We start from the raw sequence: 27,618 nt of genomic DNA on the forward strand, positions 1-27,618 counted from the left end.
TTCAGCATTTGTTTATTTCAGAGTGATCGCTAAACGGACCTTTCGTAATGCATACAGCCGATGTTATGACTTCTGAAGACGTGGTCCTATGCTGTGCTCCTATGGCGAAATTTGCTGGCATGATTAAGGTCCACCTCCCATTCTGTGTGACTTTACGACGGATAGCTTTTATATCCAATTACATTTACCCAATTTGATGATACCCCAAAAAGAAGATGCGAGGCACTGATATATGTAACTTTGCACCCTAAATTGCTTTTCACTCTGAAGTTGAGAAGGAAACGAACCAAGTTCAACCCAGTCATATTCCTCAGGAGTAGGTGAAGAAAATGCGACACCACTCTGACGAGTGGGGGGCTGAAACCCCCAGTATATACGTATTCCCCGACGGTAAAGAATATTAAGCTTTCGAAGCAACGTGAGAGGGTGTTTAACTGGAAGCAGTAAGTAAGGAGAAAGTAAGGAGAAATTAGCTAATGGTGAGTTCAACTAATGTTCAAATGTGTGTGAAATCTTATGGGACTTAACTGCTAATGTCATCAGTCCCTAAGCTTACAGACTACTTAAACTAAATTATCCTAAGGACAAACACAGACACACACGCACGAGGGAGGACTCGAACTTCCGCCGGGACCAGCCGCACATTCCATGACTGAAGCGCCCCTCAACTGATGTGCATAGTACTAACATTAAAGAAGTTAAGGAGAGTAACATGGAATTCTGTCTAATGTCATGCGAAAATGTTGAGCTTAAAGTAGCAGTAGTGCCAGACGAATAGTGTGTGTACTGAAGTGAATCGGTCTGTGAGTAGCAACACCATTGATGTTGATGCAGGTGGAGTAGTATCTACGCTATTGAGTGATAATGGCTGTTGTTTAGAGGCTGTGAAGCCTGGGCCACGTGTACAGGGAGATAGATGTACCACAAATATTTTTGCTTCACGCACAGTGGGATCACAGACTGTAATTTTATTGTAGATCGTGTGAAGTCTGCTGGGGAATCTTTCGATGGTGTAGCTGTGTTTAGCATGTTGTCGACAATGAGGTAATACGGGTGCATTTATTTCCAAAGGACGCTGATTCGCAGCCACCTGTAGGGGAGCCCCTTACTTAGAAGGGCCGCGGAAGTATATGGTGGTCATTTCCACTGCGGCAACTGCACCGAGAGCATAGCTGTTGCTGAGCTCGGCTATTGTTGTGTGAAGAAGAGCTCACGGGGTGCGCGCACCTGTTATCAGAACGAAAGCTAATTGTCGTGCCTATATGTGTGCGCTGTGACGAAAGGAACACCTAGTAACCAGAAGAAGACAAGTGCAGCCGGAGCCGCGTCAGTGGCGCGACCCGTGCAGTCGACCGTGCGTAGTCTCGGAGGACGAAAGAGGCAGGCCTGACAACAAATGGCTCGCAGTCGTCACTTCCGTCAACCCCGAAGAGCACAGACAGAAGACCGACCATCACACGACCGCAGAGCAGACCATCTGTGACTGAGAATTTCCGACGCAACCTATCTTCGTCCAGTATCAGGGCGAAGACTCACTACACTTCCTTGGCAGACTCGACGACACCACGAAGGGGTAAATCAGTGTCAAATGCCTAGACAATAACGTTCAGCTAGAGGTTCCAACCATGTGGCTCTCAAGCATCTTCTCGGCCAATGTATAGTTTCGGCACCGGAGAAGACGCAGCGAAAGAAGAAAATAGCAGCAGTCAAGGCTGCCACGGCTCTCCAGTGGGGGCAAGTCCGCGGAGGGTTGCTACGCGCTGGGTTTGGTGATGTGGCCGTAAGGCTGCATAACAGAAACAGTAAGTAGAAGCCACCGCTCTTCGTCTGTAGAAATAGGTGAAAACTCGCAAAGAAGAAACGAAACCGAACAAGTTGTAGAGAAGCAGCCTACTCACGCCGTAGTAATTTCACATCAGTCTTTCCACTGTGTGCCAGCCAGTCCGCGGTAACTAGCTCTGACGTCATAAATGTTGCGCAATACTTTAAAAATCAAGTAAATAACCTGAAACGGTTCTAGCATGTTAGGAGTAATACTAAATTAAAATATGCTGAATATCAGTTCGAGAACTTTAACTATTTTCGAAATTTGGACGTTTTTCTGTAAAATTCATTGGCGCAACAGAATGATAGAAACTTAAAAATTTATATTTAGATTCCTTTTTCATAATTATTTAATAGAGACAGTACTTTGGATCTCACAAATTAAGATTTTAGTTGCATTTCGATATTTTCTGGTTTTGCCTTAAAAATTAAGGAAGCAAGATAGATTAAGTAGGCTAATAAATAAGGCTAGGATGTTTATATTTAAGTAGAATGGAGATCCGCTATAACCATAAAGATGTGAGAAGTTTCATTTGAATAACTATAAAACTATAGCGATAGCGTATCTCCAAAGGGCAAGCTCAGAGCTCGTCTACTGCGTGCAGTGTAATTAAATTAATTCTCTCGCCCAAAATATTTAACTTAGCCACTTCAAACTTTTATTATGATTACTTACCTGTGTGTTGAATGCACATTTAAATTGAGAGTTTCATCAGCCATCAGCAAAGGAAGCAATCATTTATTCAATAACTTAATGTGGTGCATTACTAGCCCAGCGGCTAGTCGGGAGAGCCGATTTGATCAGGCGTTCCCTTAGCTGTCCGCACCGCGGCTTTATATATAAGAACGCTGCGCGAGGAAGGAAGGCCCCAGTTCTCTCCAGACGCTGAATAGCACACCATCTGTGTCGGGAGTCGCGTCGCGCCGGTATCATTGCTATAAACAGCCTCGGATGCCGTATTAAGTTACTCGGGATACGCGTAACCATGAAATCATTTTCGAATGAAGTGCTAATTCTGGGATGACTTTAATGATCTATCTTCAGTTTGCGTATGTCGTATTTTCACGTGCCGCCGCGGGACAGACATTCTACCATTATTTAACGTGGCGTTTGATGTACATTATCATCAAATTATGGCGAGCATTCATTTAAATATTTAATTTGGACAGTTATAGTTGCATCAGCGCATTAGACTCTGAACTGCTCTGTTAGTCAGATTGTGTGGATTCTTTTTTTTTTCATCCGTGACTTTTATAATATACTGAACTATTTTAGAAAATCGTTTTTGATTATGAATCCCGGACAATCTCCTAATTTCTCAGAGCTATAAGCTGTAGCTATAAGTGTGTTTCTCAGATGAAGTGGGCACTAGCAATTCTAATTACAGGCTTCATGTTTTGCTAATCACTTTATGGTTGCCAATATTGTAGTTAGAGAGCCAGTGTTGAGAACGGCAAACAACAGTATAAATAATAGGAACTGGTTTTACATTCTACATTACAAAACATTTTCAATAACAACATTAATTTTCACCAGCCGCCGCACATATGGTTAATCCGCCGGGAAGTGCTTCAACATTCAAACATTTTATATAACAACATTATTCCTACCAGCCGCCCCATAAAGTCTATGAGCTCAACAAGCTCACGAGCTTTAACGTGCAAGTGAATCCTGTCTCGGCGAGATTCGGCACTAAGCCACAGTGCTGTAAGTGTCAACGAGAGGGTCTTGTGGCAAAATATTTCCGCAACCAGACGGTATGTGTCTAGCGCACTGGCAAGCACGCCAGTCAACCATGCCCGCGAAAGATAAAACATGCGCCTATTTCGGTGGGCCAGTGTCGAAATCTGGTGGGGCTGCAGAAATTTTTCTGGCCGCAACATCGGCAGCGAGGTGCAACAGGAAAAGAAGACGTCCTAGGCGGGCTCCATAGAAGCCAGCCAACCCAAGAAGAGGCTTTGAAATAGGCTAAGTTGCAGGAAGGACGCGAATTCCTAGCCAGATCAGAGTCGAGTCGGTAGAGGCGACCTCTCCAGCGCAAGCCTGCTTCCCCCACCGCCAGTGAGAATGTTGGAGGGAAAAGTCGGTTGCTTGTGGTAGAGCGGAGGTGGACAGCACCGGATAAGCGAGAACTCCAAGACGCCGCAGTGGCTGAAGGTGGAATGCCAAATGCGTGCGCGAAGAACGACCCATATGCCAACGTCAATGCCACCCAACCAAAGGCTAAGTCCCGTTTTAGGATGGCGCTTAACGCGGAGATGGAAGTGGCCTGCCTCCTGTTCAGGGAGGCCTGCCGTCGTTGGCCGCAAGTGGAGTCACTAACGGTGCAGACGAGCGCGCAAAGGGGCATCATGGAAGGCTGCTAACAACAAGAGGCGCAGACTCTCACATCGAATGACCACCAGGGTCAACCTGAGAAGACAAATAAGAAGCAATTAAGAAGACACTCGTCAATAGGGTGGCCTAATGGCCATTCGTCGAGCGCAGTCAATGACAAGTTCACCTCGAACGACCAGAGCAGCTAGTCCAAAGTATACAAACCATACTAGTCACGTACGGAGGTAGGAACTGCCAAATACGAGTACAGTCTGAATGACCGGTGAGACAGCAGGTGCTACTGCGCAAGGTGAGATATGTCCATAAGGTGGAAACGCCAACAGTGCTGGCCAAGGTTTTCGGAAGTTTCCCACTGCTGTAAATTGAATGACAGGTATGCCACTTGCAACTCCTCCTACAATCCCAATTTGGAGACAGAAGTAGATATTTTCTCTCTCAAATCTCCCTTCTTTGCATCACTGCAAACATAAGACAGATCAAAAACAAAACAAACTTAAGCTATTGGTCTATAAAGTGCGAATATGTATGCAGCAGAAAGGCCTATCTTCCTTCATAAGAGGGAGGCTAGAAGTGTGCCTAAAAAGTGTATTGTGAGTGGTAATACCAAATGTAGTTTTTGTATGAGCATAGCTTTGAAGATGTTTCTGAGGGTAATTTTAGGAACCACTGGATGAGTAAAAAATAAGTTGGCTGATCTAGAGCGATCAATGAAGTAAGACTACTTACTGTTAAAGATGGCTTGCTGAAGATGATTTGTATAGGGGAAAAGAGTTTGGCAGTATTTTTATTAGTTTTTTTGTACATTTTCGTGTTACAGTTCAGTGAAATAGTGCTTAGTTAAGTACGTTTTAGAAAAGAAGCCACCTGCTAAACAAGGAGAAATGCTTAGCATGAGAAAATCACTGAGCTGGACTATTTACTGGTAAGCAACTCCCGAGGAATTTGTTGAGAAGGGGGAATTTGGTTATCTACTTTGTGAATGACAGTTGAGTGGAATCATGTTAATTTGGGGAATCGGAGAAAGTCCGGTGGACTAAACTTAGAAGTAATGTTTAGATTAACAGTACAGCCATTTGAAACGAGATTTACCATGGAAAACACTTATTATGAATGTGCAAGGTATAGGAGACTTCTCAGAATTGTCATGGGCTGAGATGCAGTGGTTCGGAGCCCCAGATGGTGGGAGGCGCATTCCGCTGTAGTTCATTTACTTGGCCTGGTTGTGTAAAACTGGGACTCTGGCTATGGCTAATGTAAGAGCCCACAGAAGGTGGACAGTTCGGGCTACGTGGGCGGATCTACATCAGGGGCGACCTGCTGTAAGGGGAACTAATGTTTCCAAGGCTTCAAGGCGGTTGCCACTCGGTACGCCCAACAAGAGGGGCCAGCAGTGAGGCAGCAGAGAGGCAGAGCGACTTCAGTGTGTGATCTGGTTGCTGAATGGCTGGGCTGTTGCTCTGTTGTGACTTAGCAACACATTCGAGGCAGGCCCATATAAAAACTATCCATTTGTAATTGCACTGATGTCTGCAGACCATCTTCTCTTTTGGGAGACCTACCATGGTCTATCTACGATCCTACGAGTCTGTTTACTATACATGGTTCAACAAGTAACCACCTATGGACTCTTATTGCTCGGAGGCAGATGTCATAGCGCCCTCTAGCTGGTAGACCGCCTGGGGGCCTATCATAGCTGATGTCACCCCACCGTCCTCAAGATCTGAAGTTCGAGCTTAGGGCCGTGCAGTTGCTTAGTCGCCGTTGATCGTGTGGTCGAGCTCCTTGCCGACCAACGTGAAAACGAGGTTACACTTCTCACTCGTACTTACACAGCCACTAGGCCACAGCTACGATATAAGATCATGCACCTCTGCGGGGAATATGGAAGACTGGTGAAATTTTGGGATAATCACGGAAAACCTATACCTCGATGGCCAGAAGCAAATTTGAACCGTTATCCCGGAATACGAGTGTACTAATTTCTACATCACCTCGGTGGGTGCGGAGAACAAGTCTTCTCTTTTTAGTCATTAGCCTTCTGAGTGGCTCATCTGACAGCAGCGATTGCAACGTACGTCCTCGGTTATTTGTTGGATGCACTCCAATCTCTGTCTTATCCTACAGTTTTTACGTGTACAGCTTTCTGTAGTACCATGGAAGTTATTGCCTGAGGTATTAACTAATGTCCTATCATCCTGTCCCTTCTACTCGTCGCCGTCTCATAAGTTCCTTTCCTGCCCGATTCTGACGAGTGCCTCCTCATCCCTTTCCCTACCAGTTCACGTATTTTCAACATTCTTGTGCAGCACCTCTTCTAAAATGCTTTGATTCTCTTCTGCTCTGGGTTTCCCGCTGTCAGTGATTCAATAACAGACACTGCTGTGCTCTAAACGTACTCTCTCAGAAATTTCTTTCTCAAATTATGTTTAATTCTAGCAGACTTTCCTTGGCCGGGAACGCCATTTTCGCCAATGCAAGTCCGCTTCTTATATCCTCCATCCGTCATGGTTCACTCCAAGTTCGCCTACTTCGTTATATACAATTCTGACGTTAAGTTTCACTATGCCGTCATTTCTGTTACTTCTCATTATTTTCGTCTTTCTTCGATTTACTCCCAGTACATTTTCCGCGCTTATTAAACTGTTGATCACATTCAACAAATCCTCTAATTCTGATGATAGTAATGCCATCAGCAAATCTTATTATTGATATCCTTTATGCTGGAATTTTAATCCGACTCTTAAACTTTTATTTTCGTCGTTGCTTCTTCTACGTAGCGGTTGAGCAGTAGGAGCGGAAGACTGCACCTTTGCCTTACATCCTTGGTCTTCTGGATTTAATGATCCCTCCTGACTCTTTTACATATCGTGTATGACCCGTCTTTCCCTACAGCTTTAGCATATTTTTTTCATAATGTACTATTTTACATTATCGAACGCTTTCTCCAGGTCGACAGATCCGTGAACGTGTCACGATTTTTCTTCAGTATTTCTTCAATTATCAAGCGAAGCTTCAGAGCTGTCTTTCTAGTGCCCTTAACTTTCCTAAAGCCAAACCGATGTCTCGAGTGGACTCCGCCGGAAGGATGGCGCTCCTATGGTATTTATGCTTGTACAAATAAAAGTGTTTTGTTTACTTACCATGTTCCCGGGCAAAAAACTAGAGGGGAGCGATTCAGAGATGGGTAGGGAGAGGGGGGAGGATCGCTGTCAGGCCTCGGGCTTCGACCCCTGCCCACCCTGTCTCCTCCAGCTCAGTACTGACCACTCTAGTCTTCAACATATTTAAAATAAAAGGGGTAGAAAAAGTGACTAGCGTTGCTGCCTCTGGATCACGGGGTCCCGGCTTCGATTCCGAGCCGGGTTGGGGATTTTCTGCCCGTGGACTGGGTGTTTGTGTTGTCCTCATCATCTTACCGTCATTCGTGACAGTGACTCGATTTGACTGGGTAAAGAATTGGACTGTGTCAAAATTGGGACTGTGGACGGGCCTGATCACCGCGCAGTTGAACGCCCCACAAACCAGACATCATCATCATCATCATCATCCAACAATCACTTTATTTTCTGTTTCTTCGCATTTTTGCTATAGCCCTTTAGCCTTAGCTTCCTTTCACTTCTTCTTTAATTCGTCAGTTTGTGACTTGTGTAGCTTGTATCTCTGAATTTTTCTGAACGTTTTTGTACTTACCTTCTTCTTTCGTTGATCATCTGTACTTCGCAGTTACGTTCCTTGTTCTTGCGCTATTCTTTCCAGCTTCTGTCATTGTCCTTTTTACATATGTCCATTCCTCTTCAGCAGAACTGCCTACTGAGCTACGCGTTATGTAGTACCTGCAGTGTCAGGGAACTTCATGTGAGTCTCCCTATTCCTTAGCAATCCCATATTCACTAGCCTCCTCTTCATCATTACTAAATTATGATCTGAGTCCATACCTGCCCCTGGGTAAGCCTTACTTTCCAATATCTGACTCCGGTATCTATGATGTAATATAACTGAAATCTTCCACAATCTTTTCCAAATGTATCTCCTCCTCTTGTGATTCTCCAACAGTGTTTCGCTATTACTAACTGATATTTTTTGCAGAACTGTAATAATATTTCTCCTCTCCCGTTCCTGCTACTATGTGAATATTCTCCCGTAATCATTTCATGTACCCCCTCCCCTACAATCACGTTCCCCTCTTCCGCGATTATTAGAATTTCAGCTCCTTTTAAGTACTGATTTAACGTTTCAATATCCTCATATACTCTCTCTGTCTCTTCATGTTCTGTTGGCGATGTAGGAATGCATACCTGAACTATTGCGTTCAGTGTTGGTTTACCGTCGATTCCGATTACAACAACCCTGTCACTAACTGTTCAGTTACTCACTGCCTGCGCTTCCTTCCTACCCACTTCAGTTATACCATTTCCTGCTGCAGTTGATATTACCCCAAAACTCGTCTTTCCATTTAACTTCACTGATTCCATTGTATCTGAGCGTCTGCATTTTCCTTCCCAAATTTTTTTAACTTCCCTACCGTGTTCAAACTTCTGACATTCCACGCCTTAACACTTAACTTCCATTCAAATTTTTGACGTCATTTGTACATAATATCATGAACGTAAAGCGAATTTAGTAAAGATAATCAATCGTCTTATGGTTATAGCACATAGGAGATACTACAATATCCGAAAAAACATTGATATCGAATTCTCAGCTATTTCCGTTGTTCACTGGGGGTTTATTACACTCAATGTGAGAGAAACATCATTACGAAATCTTAAACTGACAGAGACATTCGACTGTGTGAACAGGGTGTCGCTTCTAAGAGTCGTCAGACTATTTTGTCTGTTTCTCGTGAGATATATACAATTTCGATTTTACATTGTGTATCTGGAGTCAGCCCAAACGAATACTGCTCATGAGGTCTATCATGCGCGGGCCATTGCAGTCGAAAAGCGTCGCTTCGTTTCCCGTTAAATACAGAAAATCTTTTATTTAAAGCGGCGTATTACGTGCCCATTCGATAGAACGGTCCCAGTTCAGTCTACTGCAATATTTCTTTTGTGAATACGAGGTGCGGCTAGAAAAAAACCGGACTGATGCTGGAAAAAACATTTATTTACAATTATTTACAATTTCATGTTATCTCCTTCAATGTACTCTCCTCCTCGGTCTCTACACCGCTCCATACGAATTTTCCACTGTTCATAGCAATGCTGCAGATCATTTTCGGTAAGTCCATACATTACTTCCGTCGATTTTCCTTTTACTGCTTCAACAGTCTCAAATCTAGTTCCTTTCGAAGCTGACTTGACTTTAGGGAAAATAAAAAAGTCACAGGGGGCCAAATCAGGTGAGTAGGGTGGATGATCTAAGATGGTAATGTTGTGTTTTGCCTAAAACGTCTTCACTGACAACGCACTGTGAGCTGGGGCATTGTCTTGGTGAAGGATCCATGACTTTTTTCTCCACAAATCGTTCCGTTTTCTCCGTACTCGCTCACGTAGGGTAGCCAGGACGCTAATGTACTAATGCTGATTCACTGTTTGTCCCTCTGGTACCCAATCAATGTGCACAATCCCTTTGATGTCAAAAAAAAACAATCATCATTGCCTTGAATTTCGATTTTGACATTCGTGCTTTTTTTTGTCGTGGAGAACCAGGAGTTTTCCAATGCATCGATTGGCGTTTAGTTTCGGGATCGTAAGTAAAAATCCACGATTCATCGCAAGTAATAACATTTTGTAAGAAGGTGGGATCACTTTCAATGTTTTCCAGGATGTCAGAACAAATCATTCTTCGGCGTTCCTTCTGTTCAATTGTGAGACACTTTGGAACCATTTTTGAACACACTTTGTTCATGTTGAAACTTTCATGAAGAATCTGCCTAACACTTTCCTTGTCAACTCCTGTTAACTCAGACACTGCTCTGATTGTTAAACGGTGATCTTGTCGAACAAGTTTACCGATTTTTTCAATGTTTGCATCAGTTTTTGCTGACAATGGTCTGCCAATGCGAGTGTCATCACTGGTGTCTTCGCGGCCATCTTTAAATCGTTTAAACCACTCAAACACTTGTGTTCGCGATAAACAATCATCGCCGTACACTTGTTGTAACATTACAAACGTTTCACTTGCAGATTTTCCTAGTTTGAAACCAAATTTGATGTTAACACGCTGTTGTTTCTGTACACTCAACATTTTCCGACGCACAGACAAAACGTCAACTACTTAAAACAGACGCCACGGGCAGACTGAGTGCAGGAGGCAGATGAAACTCGAGCAGTAGGCGGAGCAAGAGTCACGTGACAGGCCACGCGACTTTCAGCCTTATTGCATTCGTTTTATTGTTTCACCAGTACTAGTCCGGTTTTTTTATAGCCACACCTCGTATGTATTAACAGGGACAGCAAAAATACGAAGAATAACCAGTACTTCTGCAGCAAAGCACTGCCCTGGACCGTGCTGTGTGCTGGTGTCAAGCATGCCGCGTTACTAAGTCGCTGCTGGATTATTCCCCAGGGGATTTATGATCCCTGTTTATACATTATCTATATAACAAATGTCGCACTAGGCTAAAGCGAGAAAATTAACAAAATGGTTCAAATGGCTCTGAGCACTATGGGACTTAACTTCTGAGGTCATCAGTCCCCTAGAACGTAGAACTACTTAAACCTAACTAACCCAAGGACATCACACACATCCATGCCCGAGGCAGGATTCGAACCTGCGACCGTAGCGATCGCGCGGTTCCAGAATGTAGGGCCTAGAACCGCTCGGCCACTCCGGCCGGCGAAAATTAACACATAATAGGAGCTGTGCACGTCAAGACTTTCGATGGCAGACGATAGCTGCATGTTTCAAATTGGTGCACTAATACATGTTTCAAAAATAATATTTACTTCACACCAACAAGAAGTCGACAAACGTGAACGTTACTGACAGAGGATAAAACAGTGTGTTCTGTGTTCTTTTTTTTACTGGGGTGTTCAGACACAGGTAGACACAAGTAATTACGCGATATTTTTGTTTCAATATGAGTTCTTTTAGAAACGAATCATGCTTTCAATACTTAGTAGGTGTAGACGGAAAAGTACTTGTATCGAGTCGATTTTACGTATCTTAAGGTATCCAGAGCTACACTAATGACTGTTTGTCAACAGAACTTAATAGCATCATATTAGTATCACCAGATGTCAAAGATTGTAAGGACGTTTTACTGAGAGAGCTGAAGGATAGGCCTGGTTTAATTGGATTACATTATACAGCCATTGCTACTATGTTGGATCCAAGGTTAAAAAACTTGCATTTTTAAGATCCAGCGGCACGCGGGCGAGCCATAAAATAACTCAAAGGTAATTTTTATCAGCTAGAAACCAGCCCAACTGAATCTGAGGAAGATGCTGCTTCGCCTACTGTAACACAGGAATACTTTTGGAAACATCACAGATAGCTAGCACGTGGCCACAGAAAGCAAAACGGATACTCATGAAAATGATGAGTTATACCGTTATTTGTGAAACCTGAAAGGTGTTTAAAAAGCAACCAATTTGAAGAATGGCAAGACATGAAAGTCGTTTTCCCGTGCTTGTACAAAAGTGTTCAACAATACTTTATCGTCACTGCAACATCTGTGCTTGGTGAGTGTTTATTATTTTCAACTGTGACTCAGGAAAAGGATTTAATGTGTTAAAAGCGGATAACCATGACCAGGTACCGATACTGTTTTAGTACTCATGTAAGAAGAATCGCGAGACGACCTGAGTATTACTCATGTGAGTATGTATCAATAGTTTGATGGTATCTAAACGTCCCTAACCTTGAAGGTGCAACTTTCTGCTTTCTTATTATTATAAGCAACATACAATATTCCTTAATTTAGCCAGCCTAAACTTGAAAAGTAAACGATCGATAAATTAGGTAATTTAACAAATAATTCCCCATTTTTTGTATTTTTGAAACAAGCCAAGTAATAAAGTAATTTTGCTTTTTATACAACATAACAGCGTTAAATAGCTTCGAAGCTTTTTCAATAAAGCGCTTCCGAATAGGGTTTCATTGCTGCCCTTGAAGCTCATGGATTTATTTCCGTCGTCCAGACGAAGCACGTTTTAAACTATACAGCTTCTGGAAAGTGCTTGCGGCCGAAGCCATTCGTTGGAGCTATTGTATTGGGAAGCCTAACGCCACGTGCGCGGCGCAGCTCGGGCTGCTAAATGTTACTCGTTTGTTACAACGTCGATATTATGGCTCCTGCTATCGAATTTTCGATGATGGGTTCAGCAGCATCCTTTCAAAATTTTTGAGTGCGACTATTTCCGAACAAAGTCGGATTCTATCAAAAATCCATTGCGTTTTATGCTTTTACTTCTCTGTCAAGTTTTGGTTACAGACTTTCGGATCATTTCCTTACAAAGGAACTGATGTAAGAGATCGTTGTTGTCGAATGAGCGACACTCTGTACCTACGATATTGCAATGGAGTTTCTGAGTCGAATTAAACATTATCTTTAATCATTTCTGGGAAACTGAAAGCACGGGAAATCCAATAACCAATATAGTGAAAGTAATAAACAACTTTTTGATTGCCCTTGAAGCACAGTTTCTTGAGATCGTCCCACCCCATAGCTTCCACGCGCTACGCCTCTTTGAAAGTCCTCCAGAAACTTGGCTCTGCTGCTTGTTTACTCTAGGCTCTCCTCCGTTTCAAACTTTACCAAAGACAAAATCCACTGCAACATTTAGTAGATCAGCTTTATTATGGTGCATTACACTCTCCTAAACCAAAGAACGAACATTCGATCAGTGTTGCTATTTTAATTTTCCTTTAGAAGACTGTAGCATCGGAAAAAAGTTGGATAACTTTAGTTTTTCCGATAGTTCAGTCCTATTGTACGAATATTTCGTTATTTAAATTGACAGGGACTCCCAGGGTTGTACTATAGAGAATAAAAAACGGTACACAAACTGCAACAATGATACACGACGTTGAGGCTACTTTGGCTGAGCATTATGATGGTTCTACCTACATATTTACACAGGGCGATTCAGCTACTCTAACCGACGTCATTTTATCCAATCCGCAATGATATATCTGGCCTTCAGAACGCGCGCGCCAGATTTTCATATTCTCTCGTTCACTACGCGATGACTATTATTCATACAGAGACTTTAGTGTCGATAAATATTAGTCTATACTGAGATACGTTTTCCATAGAGATCGTAGTTTGAGTTTTTTTTTTTTTTTTTTTTTTTTTAATGTACAAATTATTCAAATGGTTCTGAGTACTGAGGCACTTAACATCTGAGGCCATAAGTCCCCCAGAATTTAGAACTACTTAAACCTAACTAACCAAAGGGCATCACACACATCCATGCTCGATGCAGGATTCGAACCTGCGACCGTAGCGGTCACGCGGTTCTAGACTGAAGCGCCCAGAACCGCTCGCCACTGCGGCAGGCTTTAAACGTACAAAAGTAATCTACAAACGCTCCCCCCACTCCCACACTTAGCCCCTCCCACCACTGTACAAAAATTTGCGACTGCACGAATTATTTTCCACACTCAGCTTTACTTGGTCTTCGTTGGCTGGCTTTAGTTTGCCACTGAGTCAAGCACTTAAAATTTTTTTTAAATTGACGTTTTTGTAAGCTTTTCCTATCTACTGTGACTTTTAACAGCTTAAAATAAACAATCACGTCACTGTATTCGTCAGGTCTGGATCGAATTGTCAAGGTAAATAGTTTTAGCGTAACGTTTACAAGTCGTTTTCCCTTCATCTTCACGGGCACGTTTGAAGCAATTTTAACGGTATAAACGACCATGTTGGTGTCATAATAGTCTAACAGAGACCAAAGAAGGTCCAATAGCGGGAATAGGTCGTGTAGTCGGAAATTTTTCTACAAAGGACCAGCATTTCTCTGTAGGACTAATAATTTGCCCGTAGTGAGTGTCCTAATATGAAAATTACTTACGTGGATTTTGAGGGACAGATATAACTTTGCGGGTGGCATAAAATTGCATCGGTAGAGGCAGCTGAATCACACTGTTGTTACGTAGTAAAAGAAATGAATTTGGTGACGATAAACCGGGAACGAGAAAAGAAAGGCCTGAGAGAACTGTGAACTGTTCCAGTGGATATGTGCACGATTTATTTTTTTGGCCATAATTTACAGTAATTCCCCGTAATTTCTCTTTCTGCTGTTCACCTGCCTCGGAAGCGGGAGCTGTTGTTCAAGAAACTCGAAAGTAAACATGCGTAAAGGACGCTTTCTGTCCGTCTGCAAACAAATTATTACTGTGAATACCAGGATTGCAATGCTCAACTTTTGTAATATCTTTGTTGGCTGTCTTCTTGCTTTGCGCTTGGGGGAGACATTTGCGATAAATGCAAGCTAAGTAAAGGACTAATGCCGTTGAGCCCTTTAAAGCTGGATTGGGATTCGATCTGAACGTGGCGAATTATTTGTTTTCACTGTTTTTTCAGTAGTTTCTTCCCGCCAGGGACGCCTATTACTGACGTCAAACAGTCAAATGACGGAATGTTTGCGCGATCCTAATGCGTGAAAGATTTCTTAAAGATGAAATCCCAAGATGGCAATAGAGGATAGACGAAACTGGTCGTCTACATGAATAACGATTTTAGCTATGTTGGCAGACGAAAATTTCTTTTTCCTCACACCCCAAACTGTTCAGCTTTTGCTGGACAGCAGCGTTCGACCGCATAGCGATTATACGTGCGACTATAATTTTCTGTGGTTCTCGGCAAGATTTTTGCTAAAGTATAACGGTGATAGTTGTTGCATGCTTCAGGTATCGTTTTCTTTGTGTGGATGTGATAATTTCTACTAACTTATTCCTGTATGACGATACACAGAAAACAGTGGTTCGCCAGCTATTTGCCGCAGATCTCGAATTTAAACTACGTACTGACTTCACCCACGAGATTATTTAGAAGCTAAATAGTCTTATCGCTTGAAAACAGAGTAAAATTAAGTTACCTGGAGAAATCTGTTGGGAGCTCAGATAGGAAGAGCTGATAAAATTTTGAGCATATTCTCAGGCGGAAATGGACTCTGATCTTAATATGGGACTAGTATTTGTAGTATTCTACCTTAGTAGTCTGCCAATGGAGACGGGAAGAACAGTGGTTTCCTTATCTTGGGATGCTACGTGTCACAGGTAATATTCACCCATCGATATTATTGCATGTAACCTTTATTGTAAGCGTGGAGTGGCGTTACAGTAATCTAGATCTGTGATGACTAAGAAAAACACATCGTGCTGTCGATCCCATGGGGGTCAATTGTGCACATACTATGAAACCATATTACGCGCTCACAGTAAATCGACCGAAGCCTCCTCAGTCTCAGGTGGACTAACATTACGGACGATTAATAGTCCTATATTTGTAGTTTGTATTGGGCGTTGCGAACTGTGATGATGTGGGCACATTATTTGAGAGATCATGAGCATAAGCTTGTTATCAGTCAGATTATCTTTGGATGTTCTACAAACGAGCATAAACAGTAATTAAAGTTAAACTGAACTTGCAATTTGTAATGAATACTTGTACTCTTCGAAATTTACTTTCACTCAAATGAGAGTCAACGTGCAGCTTATTGAAATTAATACTATGCAGTGAATAATAATAATATTACTGACATCGAAATAAAGACGTCGATTACGAAATACGTGTGTTCCCAGAAGAGGGTGATGGGGAGTCAAGCGTATCCCTACGTCTTCTTGCAGACAAGTGACACTCACAACCGAAAGTTATTAATGTAGTAAGAAACTAATAGCATGAAATAATATATTGGCTATAAAAGTACAGATATTATGCTTTTTTTTTTGCACCTGGTCAGTTAAATCGAGAGAGACGACATGCGTCTTCAGCATGGAACGATTATAGAAGCCATTTCGCGAAAGTCAATGTCTGCCACGATGTGGCAACAGATATTCCATGTATCACCATTCTGGGCTGGAGGTGCACAGACCATTATACCTCCATGGCGCTGACTTCCCGAATATTATTACATTGACAACTCAATCTTGTTGCAAGAGAAGGAAGATGAATTTTAAAAATGAATACGACTACTCTTATTTACGAAAGAACTAAGGTAGAGATGACTTGGCTGACGTTGCGACGAAGAAGAAAATTTAAAAGCTATTGCGAACTCATTAGTACGGAAAGTTATTTATAAAAACGTGGAGCAAAAGATATATAAATTCTAGGTTTTAACTCAGATCTTGAGAAGAAGCTCTAGAGAACAACAGTCTCACAATTGGATGGAATAAGCCAACACCACGCATGAGTGAATTCCGTAACATATCCTACAAGGACATAAGTATTAAATATTTAACATAGTGTACATAGGTGTACTAGACTCAACATCTACATGCAGGCCACCATACGCTGAACAGACATTTCCTGTTCCACTGGCAAATGGAGAGAGGGAAAAAACAACTGTTAATATGCAAGTGTACGAACCCTAAATTCCCTTATCTTGTCTTCATGTCCTTACGGGAGATGGACATTCGTGCCCGTAGATTCAGGTTCTCTAAACTTTCACACTAGTATTTTACCGAAAGACCATCGTCTTCCTTTTAGGGATTCCCATTTAAATTCACGGTGCGCTGAATTATACTCGAGTGTCGATCGAAACTACCGGCAACAAATCCAGTAGCACAGCTCGAAATTTCTTAAAATTCTTCCCTTCATCGCACCAGATGTGGATCGTAAATACTTGAGCATCTAGCCCCCTACTATGTTGAGCAGTAATCAATAATTACTTTACGTATTATGTGTGTGCCAAATACACTCCTGGAAATGGAAAAAAAGAACACATTGACACCGGTGTGTCAGACCCACCATACTTGCTCCGGACACTGCGAGAGGGCTGTACAAGCAATGATCACATGCACGGCACAGCGGACACACCAGGAACCGCGGTGTTGGCCGTCGAATGGCGCTAGCTGCGCAGCATTTGTGCACCGCCGCCGTCAGTGTCAGCCAGTTTGACGTGGCATACGGAGCTCCATCGCAGTCTTTAACACTGGTAGCATGCCGCGACAGCGTGGACGTGAACCGTATGTGCAGTTGACGGACTTTGAGCGAGGGCGTATAGTGGGCATGTGGACGTACCGCCGAATTGCTCAACACGTGGGGCGTGAGGTCTCCACAGTACATCGATGTTGTCGCCAGTGGTCGGCGGAAGGTGCACGTGCCCGTCGACCTGGGACCGGACTGCAGCGACGCACGGATGCACGCCAAGACCGTAGAATCCTACGCAGTGCCGTAGGGGACCGCACCGCCACTTCCCAGCAAATTAGGGACACTGTTGCTCCTGGGGTATCGGCGAGGACCATTCGCAACCGTCTCCATGAAGCTGGGCTACGGTCCCGCACACCGTTAGGCCGTCTTCCGCTCACGCCCCAACATCGTGCAGCCCGCCTCCAGTGGTGTCGCGACAGGCGTGAATGGAGGGACGAATGGAGACGTGTCGTCTTCAGCGATGAGAGTCGCTTCTGCCTTGGTGCCAATGATGGTCGTATGCGTGTTTGGCGCCGTGCAGGTGAGCGCCACAATCAGGACTGCATACGACCGAGGCACACAGGGCCAACACCCGGCATCATGGTGTGGAGAGCGATCTCCTACACTGGCTGTACACCACTGGTGATCGTCGAGGGGACACTGAATAGTGCACGGTACATCCAAACCGTCATCGAACCCATCGTTCTACCATTCCTAGACCGGCAAGGGAACTTGCTGTTCCAACAGGACAATGCACGTCCGCATGTATGCCGTGCCACCCAACGTGCTCTAGAAGGTGTAAGTCAACTACCCTGGCCAGCAAGATCTCCGGATCTGTCCCCCATTGAGCATGTTTGGGACTGGATGAAGCGTCGTCTCACACGGTCTGCACGTCCAGCACGAACGCTGGTCCAACTGAGGCGCCAGGTGGAAATGGCATGGCAAGCCGTTCCACAGTACTACATCCAGCATCTCTACGATCGTCTCCATGGGAGAATAGCAGCCTGCATTGCTGCGAAAGGTGGATATACACTGTACTAGTGCCGACATTGTGCATGCTCTGTTGCCTCTGTCTATGCGCCTGTGGTTCTGTCAGTGTGATCATGTGATGTATCTGACCCCAGGAATGTGTCAATAAAGTTTCCCCTTCCTGGGACAATGAATTCACGGTGTTCTTATTTCAATTTCCAGGAGTGTATATACCAATGACGTGAATATTACAGCAAACAGGATAAAGGATAATTTCAGATTATCTTGCGGATAAATTCCATTCATATGCTCCAGAAATGAGGTGTGGGCTTGCTAGGAAAAGATTAGTATACTTTTCTTAGAAATCTGTACTTTACTCGTATTATTACAAACTACCACATCCATAAAGTTCACAACTTTTTTCATATAAAGTTGCCAAAATCTTTAAATATATTAATAGCAAACATTACTCTGAACAAGCCCATCTCGTTATTATAGCACTCAGTGACTTAACCACAACTAAGAATAGCTCTCTTCTGCACTTGATACCAAGATTCTACCAAAGAAAATAACGTATCAAAGATAACTTCCAGTGACACTCTCTGGAGCAGCATTTGAAAGGTAGCAGTCAACAAACCAGCAGTTTGGTTGCTCCATAGACTCTAAACATCAAAGACTAGTTTCTGCTGGATCTATCGCACCTAAATAAAGTTTCGGACTTTCTTACTTAATCCCATACAATATGTCCGGAAGCATTTCGAACTGTAGATGAAGCGCAACAGTCAACATCCTGTAGCGAAGCTAACCCATAAAAGTACAGCTAGTGAATTATTAACTTTTCTGCCAGTCGCTACGTCAAGGTTAGTCCACCACAGTACCTAAGCGTATGTCACCAGCCGCTAACAAATGCGAAATATACTTACGTATATCTTAAACGTTTAAATATCGGTTCAAAGCTTGGTCAGATTATGTTAGACTACGAAAATGTTAACTATTATGAATCTCAATGCGAACCACTAATTAGTTGCTCCAAAACCAGTTTTTGTAAAACTCTAATAGGCAAACAGTATTAGAGCTTCAAACGTCTACTTTTGGAGTTCATCAAGAGAACACGTGATAGAATTTTACACCTCTTTTACTTTTTGAATTATTTCACTTTTTTAGAAACGTTGCAAGCGAATAATATTAAAGTTCCACAGTTAAACTTCTGTAATTAGGTTCCGTTTCTCATGAAAATGTATGGGAAACGTTTCCATGAAGATACCTAATCTACTTTTACAATTATTAAGAAAAACAAGTTTTTGTAGTTACATTTTGTGACAGTAGTTTTACTAACAAAACTTTGTTAATAAGCTACAAAGCCAAGATAACAGCACTATATTCGTTATACGAATGTAATAATGAAGCAGCGCCAAGTATAAAGATAATATTATAAATCGTCAAGATACGGAAGCCAAAACTGAGACAATTCACAGGCCAACATCTACTGACAGACCATCTGAAAATCTTAGGGGTTCCAAATTTAAAAGTTATTGGATTAAGAATTTTATAGAATGTACATAATATACAGAGACACTTAAGAAAAATTTGTATAGTTGTTAGTACTCAACTAATAATGACATACTAAATTTTTAGTTACAAAGGGTAGTGGCTGACACTGCTGCCAACGCTAGAAGCAGTTTTAGAGCAAGCGTTCCCTTCGCCACTTGCACAGGGCCTATATGAGTAACGAGGTGTGCGCAGCTAAGAGGTTGTGCAATCGTTGTCAGTCATATGAACACGTGGTGCGCTCCATTGTGAACCTGTTAACATCAGTTAAGCCTGCGATTGCGTTAGTAATTGCTAGAAGTATCTTTTCCGCTAAATGGTATATCGAACATAGCTAGTGAAATTGCGGAAAAGTGAGTCTAATGGGATTATGAATGCTTTGTGAGCGGTCCGGTATTTTATATATAAATCTTTGTGGCAATTGTTAGACGTTATTCTCCACGTTACAGGCGTGCCATTAACTTCTCGCAGATGGGACCAAACAATAGAAATCGTCTCTCAACGGTTTCGATTGCTGAGTGCGAAACGAAACATTAATTATTTGAAGAACCAATTCGTCGTGCGTGTGAACATTAGTTGCCATATAATTCACTGTATCGTCATAATACAGTAGACTTTTATTTATCGCTGTGATTGCTGACTCTCTTACAGTTTTCTTAGTTACAAAATTCCATTTCAGTTTAGGCGAGATGGGAAATGGATCTGTGGAATGAAGATATGGACAGAACGTTCTCCGTTCCTATCTGACGGTCAGCACAAACAGTTTTCACGGCCGCGTAAAAGCCTGTGGTATCCAAAACCATCGCACAAGGCTAACAAACATTTGAACTTACGGAACTAGAGAACAAACACGCCATATTATTACCCGCAGCACCACGATCCCCGCATCCTGAATGCTTCACTGGGTCTAATCAAGAATTAATGTTGATACTGTGTACCGATACACGATACAAAATATTAAATCGTACGACAGGTCAGACACAAAAAACAAAGTACAATGAAAATTTTAAAAAAATCTCTGAAAATGCTCTTGAAATTAGCTGTATTAACGGTCTTTTATAATAAAATGAAATAATAATGATACAAACTGTATAAGACGACGGTATAGGATCTTATGGCAGTTAATCGTTCTTTTACTCGCTGGCGAAAGAAACTACAAAGACTATCGTTATTACTCGCTCTGTCTTCCAGTCTCGAAGCTAACACACGCTACGGCGGCCATTCCGCATTGTAAGTTGTAAATTTTAAATAATATATGGTAATCTATGCTGATTGTGCATTTTTCTTTCATGTGCATGGCGACCTTCATGCAGAAGTAAAAATATTATTTGTAAGGTTTCCAGGACGCAGGATAAACAACGAGATTGGTCCAACAGCCGACCATTGACATCTTGCGTAGAAATAATTTCATTATAATTTCATTGCGTTCCGTTATCAACGTACACTGTAAAAGACACGCACCATAATTATTAAGGAAAAGAAAGTAAATATTTAATTGATTTCGTATTAAGGTAAAAAGTAGGAACATTCAGTTAAGTTCAGATATTGGAGGCTTCTCGGAAAGACCAAGATTATTACGTTTAAAAAAAGGACACACTTTCTTTCATGAAAAGATTTCTTTTAATAAAATTTCACTACAGTAAAGATATCCTGCAGCAGTATGTGATAACAGGAAATACAATCACTGAGATTATGTTTACTTTTTTTTGTCAGTATGACCACTCCACGTAGACATGAGTTTCCAACAAATTCTAAAGGCGCCTCACGCAATCCTATATTATCAAGGCTGTGAGTCGCACGCTGTTAAATAATCAGAGCTTAGAGAACAATTCTACGAAAATATAGGTTCCGGTCCCCCATATTATCATGAGTCTTACTTGAGTCCGCTCTGCCACACAAGTGCCCTATTCGCGCTCCTGCCTGGCCTAAATATCAGTAAAATTTGCGGTCTTCTCATCACATTCGTTGAGTACACCGTAAGTGTACTTGAGACGGCGTCCGGACCGGGCCGGTAGCTGTAAAACTGGAGACGGTAGGCCTGGAGAGAAGTGTGGACATTCTGCTTCTCAGAACTAACACCACTACTAAAGAGCCGACGGAAGTGGCGTTACTCAACATTAGCTCCATCTCTTGGAGGTGGGTAATTTTTTTCTGGTGTGTTTATACACTCTAAGGAAAAAACTGTCGAGTACAACCAATAAATTATGGTAGCATTTACCATTTGCTTTACGAAATAGCAACGATCAGCTCAACGTCTTCGATATTTCTTCTACTGCCTTTCAGACAAAGTGTCTTACTTCAGCTTTCTCTCATCTGGGATAAGGGGCCATTTTGTGACTTACCTTGTATATAGTGCGTGAGCTTGCACATGATGCTGCCATACAGCCATAACTTGCTGACGGAACCGCTGACCGCCATGGGCATGCAGATCAGCGTCACCAACAGATCAGCGGCTGACAGGTTCACCAGGAAGTAGTTGGTCACACTGCAACACCAACAGATTGAAATATTCAACAATCGTGGTATCAAACGTGCATGTAATAAATAAACAGCGGAAATTCATTTATGAATTGTTTTGAAGTAAGGTATTAAATAATATCTGATCCGCTTTCTTTTCTTCAACTACTGGTTGAACACTGTTATAGAACATCGGTTTGTTGATCTTTTAAATAACTGGGAAGTCCGTCGTGTACCTGTGCATTTGAAATGTTTTGATCAAAAATTTCAGGGCGTTTCTTTTGAAACGGTTATAGTTTATATGTAAATGCTTATGTATGAAAAGGTAACTGCTGTTCTGTTTCTGTCACTGGAGCTTTAGAGCATGTCAAAAACAGTTACATGCATTTTGGAATTACGCAGTACCCATTGCTGGTACAGAGTGACTAAATATGTGGAAATATGTTTAGCATTTTGGCAAAAGGGCACTGTTTGCACGAATTAATTTTCTTGCCATATTCTGTATTTAAAAAACTTCATTAACCATCAATGAACGTGATGTATTTGGGCGTAAGTTATACATTAATATCTGCATCTGGGAATTTGCGATCTAGAAAAACTAGACCAACGAATATCCGTTGAACACAGGGTATTTGTACCAGTATCTCCTTCTGGTGTTTGATGAGCACACTTATCCCACTTTCACTGCGAAGAGGTAAGCCTGCATCGAATTCCACCACTTTTCTCTGTCCATCTCTGTCTCTTTCTGTGGCTGAATTCCGTTACTGTGTAGTCGCACAAGACCGACTGTTCTGGCATTAAAAAAAAAAAAAAAAAACTGTAAGTTTAGTTTAAATGAGTGTTATTTGATTGCCTTTCCAACAATATTAACGGTACGATATCTCTTTCTACAACTTTGTCGCCGGATAGCATGCTGCGTGTGACCGAATTTAATCTGCAAAATTTGTAAGATTTCTCCGAGATATTTACTAGGTATTTTGTCACGAGCGCCAGTGACCGTTTACATATGATGTGGTTATCGTTTCTTCAGCTTGTTACCCCAGATACCTAACTTCTGTGAAAATGCCTTCACAATACTTAAAAGACCTGTAATATGCAAACACTAAAACGCACAAGGCAAAACACAATAATGCAACAACCCTCAGACAATAATTGTGACCATGATTGATAATTTCAGGAATCGTAGCAATCTGGGATAATTATTTACGCTATTCTGCTACGATTTCAATATAATTACTTTATAAGTAATAGATTTCAGCTATCATTCGTCCTTTTTAAATTTTATTGGCAGATCTAGATTTCAGCTAAAAACTATCTATTCTCAATGCACTATCATTTTTGATCAATGGATGTAATGCCTGTTGGTCGAACTTCATCAACAGTTCTTTGAATACTGTGGGTGAAGCCCGACCAACAGGCATTACATGCACTGATCCAAAATGATAGTGCATTGAGAATGGATAGTTTCCAGCTGAAATCTAGATCTGCGAATTAAATTCAAAAAGGACGACTGCTAGCTGAAATCTATTATTTACAAGTCAATATAACAGTCGTTGAGTGCAACAGCCTTCTGAATGGAAAGTAGCCTGATTGTAATTACTTTTGTTTTACGTATTGCGAGACATTTTAAGCATGTTTTGCTCATCAGGTATTTATGCATACAAATGCACTTTGTTGCTTAAAGATAAAATGTGTTAATATAAATTAACAGAAAATACCATGTTGCTCACAGTTCTGCTGCCGGAGTGGCTGTTGCTATTTATGGGATGTGTGGAGAGAGAGGAGGGGGGAAATCTGTGGTGCAGATAGTCTGTACACGGATGATACTGTCATTGTATTTGATAGCACAGATGATAAAGTAACAACCCTCTCAATAAAGACAACAGCCCGCATGAAAATAGCTATTTCATACTTGCGTATGAAGGAAACACTATCATACCATTTCTTGACATGAGATATCGAAACAGAACTTGAGCTGACTTTGAATGTCCACAGGAAACATTCTGGTGTAGACACCTCTGCAATCTCTTATACACATCCCAGCTTCCAAAAATGCTACATATAGATCAGTTCTATACAGAGCCCACAACTTTTCACTTCAACCTACAGAAATCCAACAGCAAATAAAATCATCAAATATACAGTAAACAACGGATGCACTCGTTCAGTCCTTAATACCAGGTCGCAACGGACAAAAAATAAACCGAACGAACAGCATTCTACTATGCTCACAAATGACAGCACCCAAACTGTTACATACGTAGAAATGCTATATTACAGTATAATGTTTGATATATCAGCTGTGTTATGCAAAAGCACAAAGATGAAAATTGGCATCAGCACTGTCAACAACCTAAGTGTGAAGCTTATTCACAATATAAAACCATCGGACCCTGAAATTGATACGTCTGTCATTTACAAAATTACCTGCAGCCAGCACAATAACTATTAAACAGACCTGACTGGCAGAAATTACTGAATTCGGTTTAAAGAGCATATAGACTGGTATAGACTGTAGAAATTTGGAGAATTAGTGGTGTCAACACGTATTAATCACACCGATCGCTCTTTCAAAATGAAAGGCTACCTTGAAGTTATGCATACAATCAGGTAAAGAAAAGAATGGATAGTGTGGAAGAAATGGACATATTGATTCAAAGTGTAAGAAACGGAGATAATATCCTTAATGACATACCTGAACTCAAAAACTCGTAATTCTTCGGTTGCCTTAAGCCATTTTTAATGCAATAGTTTTAAACGTACGAGTATGAAACAAATGAGTAACAAATTATCAGTATCAAGAATATCACTGTACAGAATCCATAGCCCATACCCATACACACATTAAAAGGCAGTCATATTTTAGTAAGTGTGTACTGCCTACGCCTTTTGTGCAGTGAAATACTTCGAAGTCAGTATCAGACTAAGGATGCTGCATAACAACGCTGCCAATATGCCTACGACGAGTACGAAGCTACAATACATTAAAATCGTAAGTGAACAACCGACATGCCGTATTTTGCGAACTGTAAAACGCTATGCGCTATAAGACTCACCTGGATTTTAAGCAAATATTTTAAATATTAAACATGTTTACGATTTTTATTATTAGGTTACATGGCCAGACTGAAAAAAGAGTGTATAAAACCGAAATGACCTGTAAAATCCCTAAAAATCGTCATCTGAACCTTCTTGTTCTTCTTGTTCTTTCTCTTCGTCGTAATCGTTGCCCTCTTGGTATATAAGATGGTCTTCACTGCCATCGAGAGCGTTATTTATGCCACACTTCTTGAGAGATTAAACAATAATGTCTTATCTCACCATAGACCACAACTGTTTTATCCACTGACAGACTTGCTTGACTGTATATCGGTTTAAAACTAGCTTCTGAGTGAATTGAATCATGTATTGCCAGGTAGAGATGCACTTCCTCGCAGCATCGAATATATGACTATTTTTAAGACTGGGGGGCATTTTAAATCAACCACTGGATATTTTTATATTAATTTCGGGTACAAGGAGCACTGAATTTTTAAGGCAATTTTTCGAAGAAAAAAAGTACGCCTTACTGCCCGCGAAAGACGGTATTAAAAGTGTATCACACTATTACCGCGCCATAACAACTGATCCAAAATTACTTGCATTCCACACTGGCTGTGGTATCTATAGCAACAAACAAGGAGGCACAGCTTCATTCCAGCAGGAACCTCGACTGGATATCGATTTCTGACCACCCACCGCTCTCCTCCATCCCCTACCCCACTGGTATTTCCCCCCAATAGCAACTGCAGCAGAAGAACAGTATTCGATGTTAATTTATATTAACATTTTTCTTCAAGTACGCATGAACGCCAGGTGCTGGGTGAAACAGTCTTGAAACGCGTTGCAATACATTAAATTAAACATAAAATTATTAGATGTCACAGTTTGCAGAAAAATACAAACAGTTAACCCTCAGCCAGATTCAATATTACTGTGATGTGCTAGCCTTCTCTCTGAAAACAGCTGAGCGTAGGGTAGTTCTATCACTCTCGCACTAAATTCACTGAACCAACACACGAAGTACATATCGAATAACTCTGCATCACTAAACCTGTCCATACCGGTGTGTATCATTGTCATAGTAAAACCTAGGAAAAGGAAACACGCAACAGAACTGAGCATTACTGTATGCAAGCTTGCGGTCGAAGATTAATGTGGGTGTCACTGTTGACAAATCAAGTATCATGAGGGAATGATAAATGATTGTATCCAAACAAGTCATAAAGCACAAGCTCTACATTGTTGTGGGGATATTTTCGTTGCAATACAGACACCAAAAAAAGAAAAAAAAAGGGGGGGGGGCGGAAGTGACAAATAAAAACGAAATGAAATTACTCGGTAACAGACGCGCCGGAGACTACAGGTCGATAACATTAATATCCCTGCAAAACTTCTGACAGTTTGGTAGAGGAATTGCGGACCATGTAGTATATAGCAAATATATTATTGCTCTTCCCTACAGCATTCGGCTTCGTCTCAAAGTTCTTGAATCAACGCTAACACGTTGATTTACACAGGGCGCTCTTTAATTCCCCTCACAAGCTCCTAGAACTTATGGAGGGAACTGAGTAGATAATATTTGGGAATGGAACCCAAGTCAGGAAACATACCGATTACGTGCTACAAATATTTGAAAATATGTTGTTACCTTGACCACATTTACAAGTAATTTATTATGTGTGCTTCAGTACAACAAGTGTTTTACAATTCCACTCATTAATAACCGACAAAACAAAATGAAAACTTAATAAGTTTTCACAAATACTGTTGTTTACAGTTAAACCGGTTTTGTACTTTGTCCTCTTTAAAGGAGGGTTAGCATGCTGATCCACTACGACTAAGATTCGATGTGGCAACCACTAAGTGCTGTGCACACTTTTTGCCTGCGAATGATGTCGTAGTGTACACGCTCTGTCACACCGGGTGTCTCTGAAATGTGACCGGCAGCGACCACAACTCGTGCCATCAGGTCTTCTTTTGTCTCTGCAGGGATCCCTTAAACCGAACAGGTCATTCGACACCTGAGGAAAAAGTCCAGAGGAGTCAAATCCAGTGACCGTTGAGGTCATGTGATTGGACCTCATCCGCCTATGCGTCTGTGCCGATTGCTCCTCCAGATGATCCCGGAAATAACGTGAAAACTGAAAGGATGCGACGTCATGCTGAAATCACACGTCTTCTGTACTGTCAGTCACAGCATCCAATACCTCACCCAATACTAGTTGCAGGACGGTCAAGTAGATGGGGAGAATTACGGTCCAATCGCACTATCACTCAGAATACCTGCCCACACGTCGATACCAAATCCGTGCTGGAATTCTGGTCGTGCGTCGCACGTGAGTTTTCGGCTGCCTGGGCATGGCTGTTTCAAGAACTGAGAAAACAAACCCTAGTAAATTCACATGCATCTGTGAAGAGA

The 27,618-nt window shown here is 41.8% G+C and overlaps 1 protein-coding gene across 1 annotated transcript in view; it reads right to left on the minus strand.

Moving 5' to 3' along the window:
• LOC124619652 (gastrin/cholecystokinin type B receptor-like) overlaps positions 1 to 22,566 on the minus strand; it is a 238,035-nt gene extending 215,469 nt beyond the window's left edge. The window contains exons 1-2 of the mRNA XM_047146184.1: positions 22,556 to 22,566; positions 22,043 to 22,185 (exon numbers count right to left, since the gene is read on the minus strand). Coding sequence (XP_047002140.1) covers positions 22,043 to 22,185; positions 22,556 to 22,566 — 154 coding nt within the window. The remainder of the gene's footprint in view (positions 1 to 22,042; positions 22,186 to 22,555) is intronic.
• Positions 22,567 to 27,618: the final 5,052 nt, after the last annotated feature.

This window comes from Schistocerca americana, chromosome 6 (genome assembly GCF_021461395.2).
Source record: "Schistocerca americana isolate TAMUIC-IGC-003095 chromosome 6, iqSchAmer2.1, whole genome shotgun sequence".
NCBI lineage: Eukaryota > Metazoa > Arthropoda > Insecta > Orthoptera > Acrididae > Schistocerca > Schistocerca americana.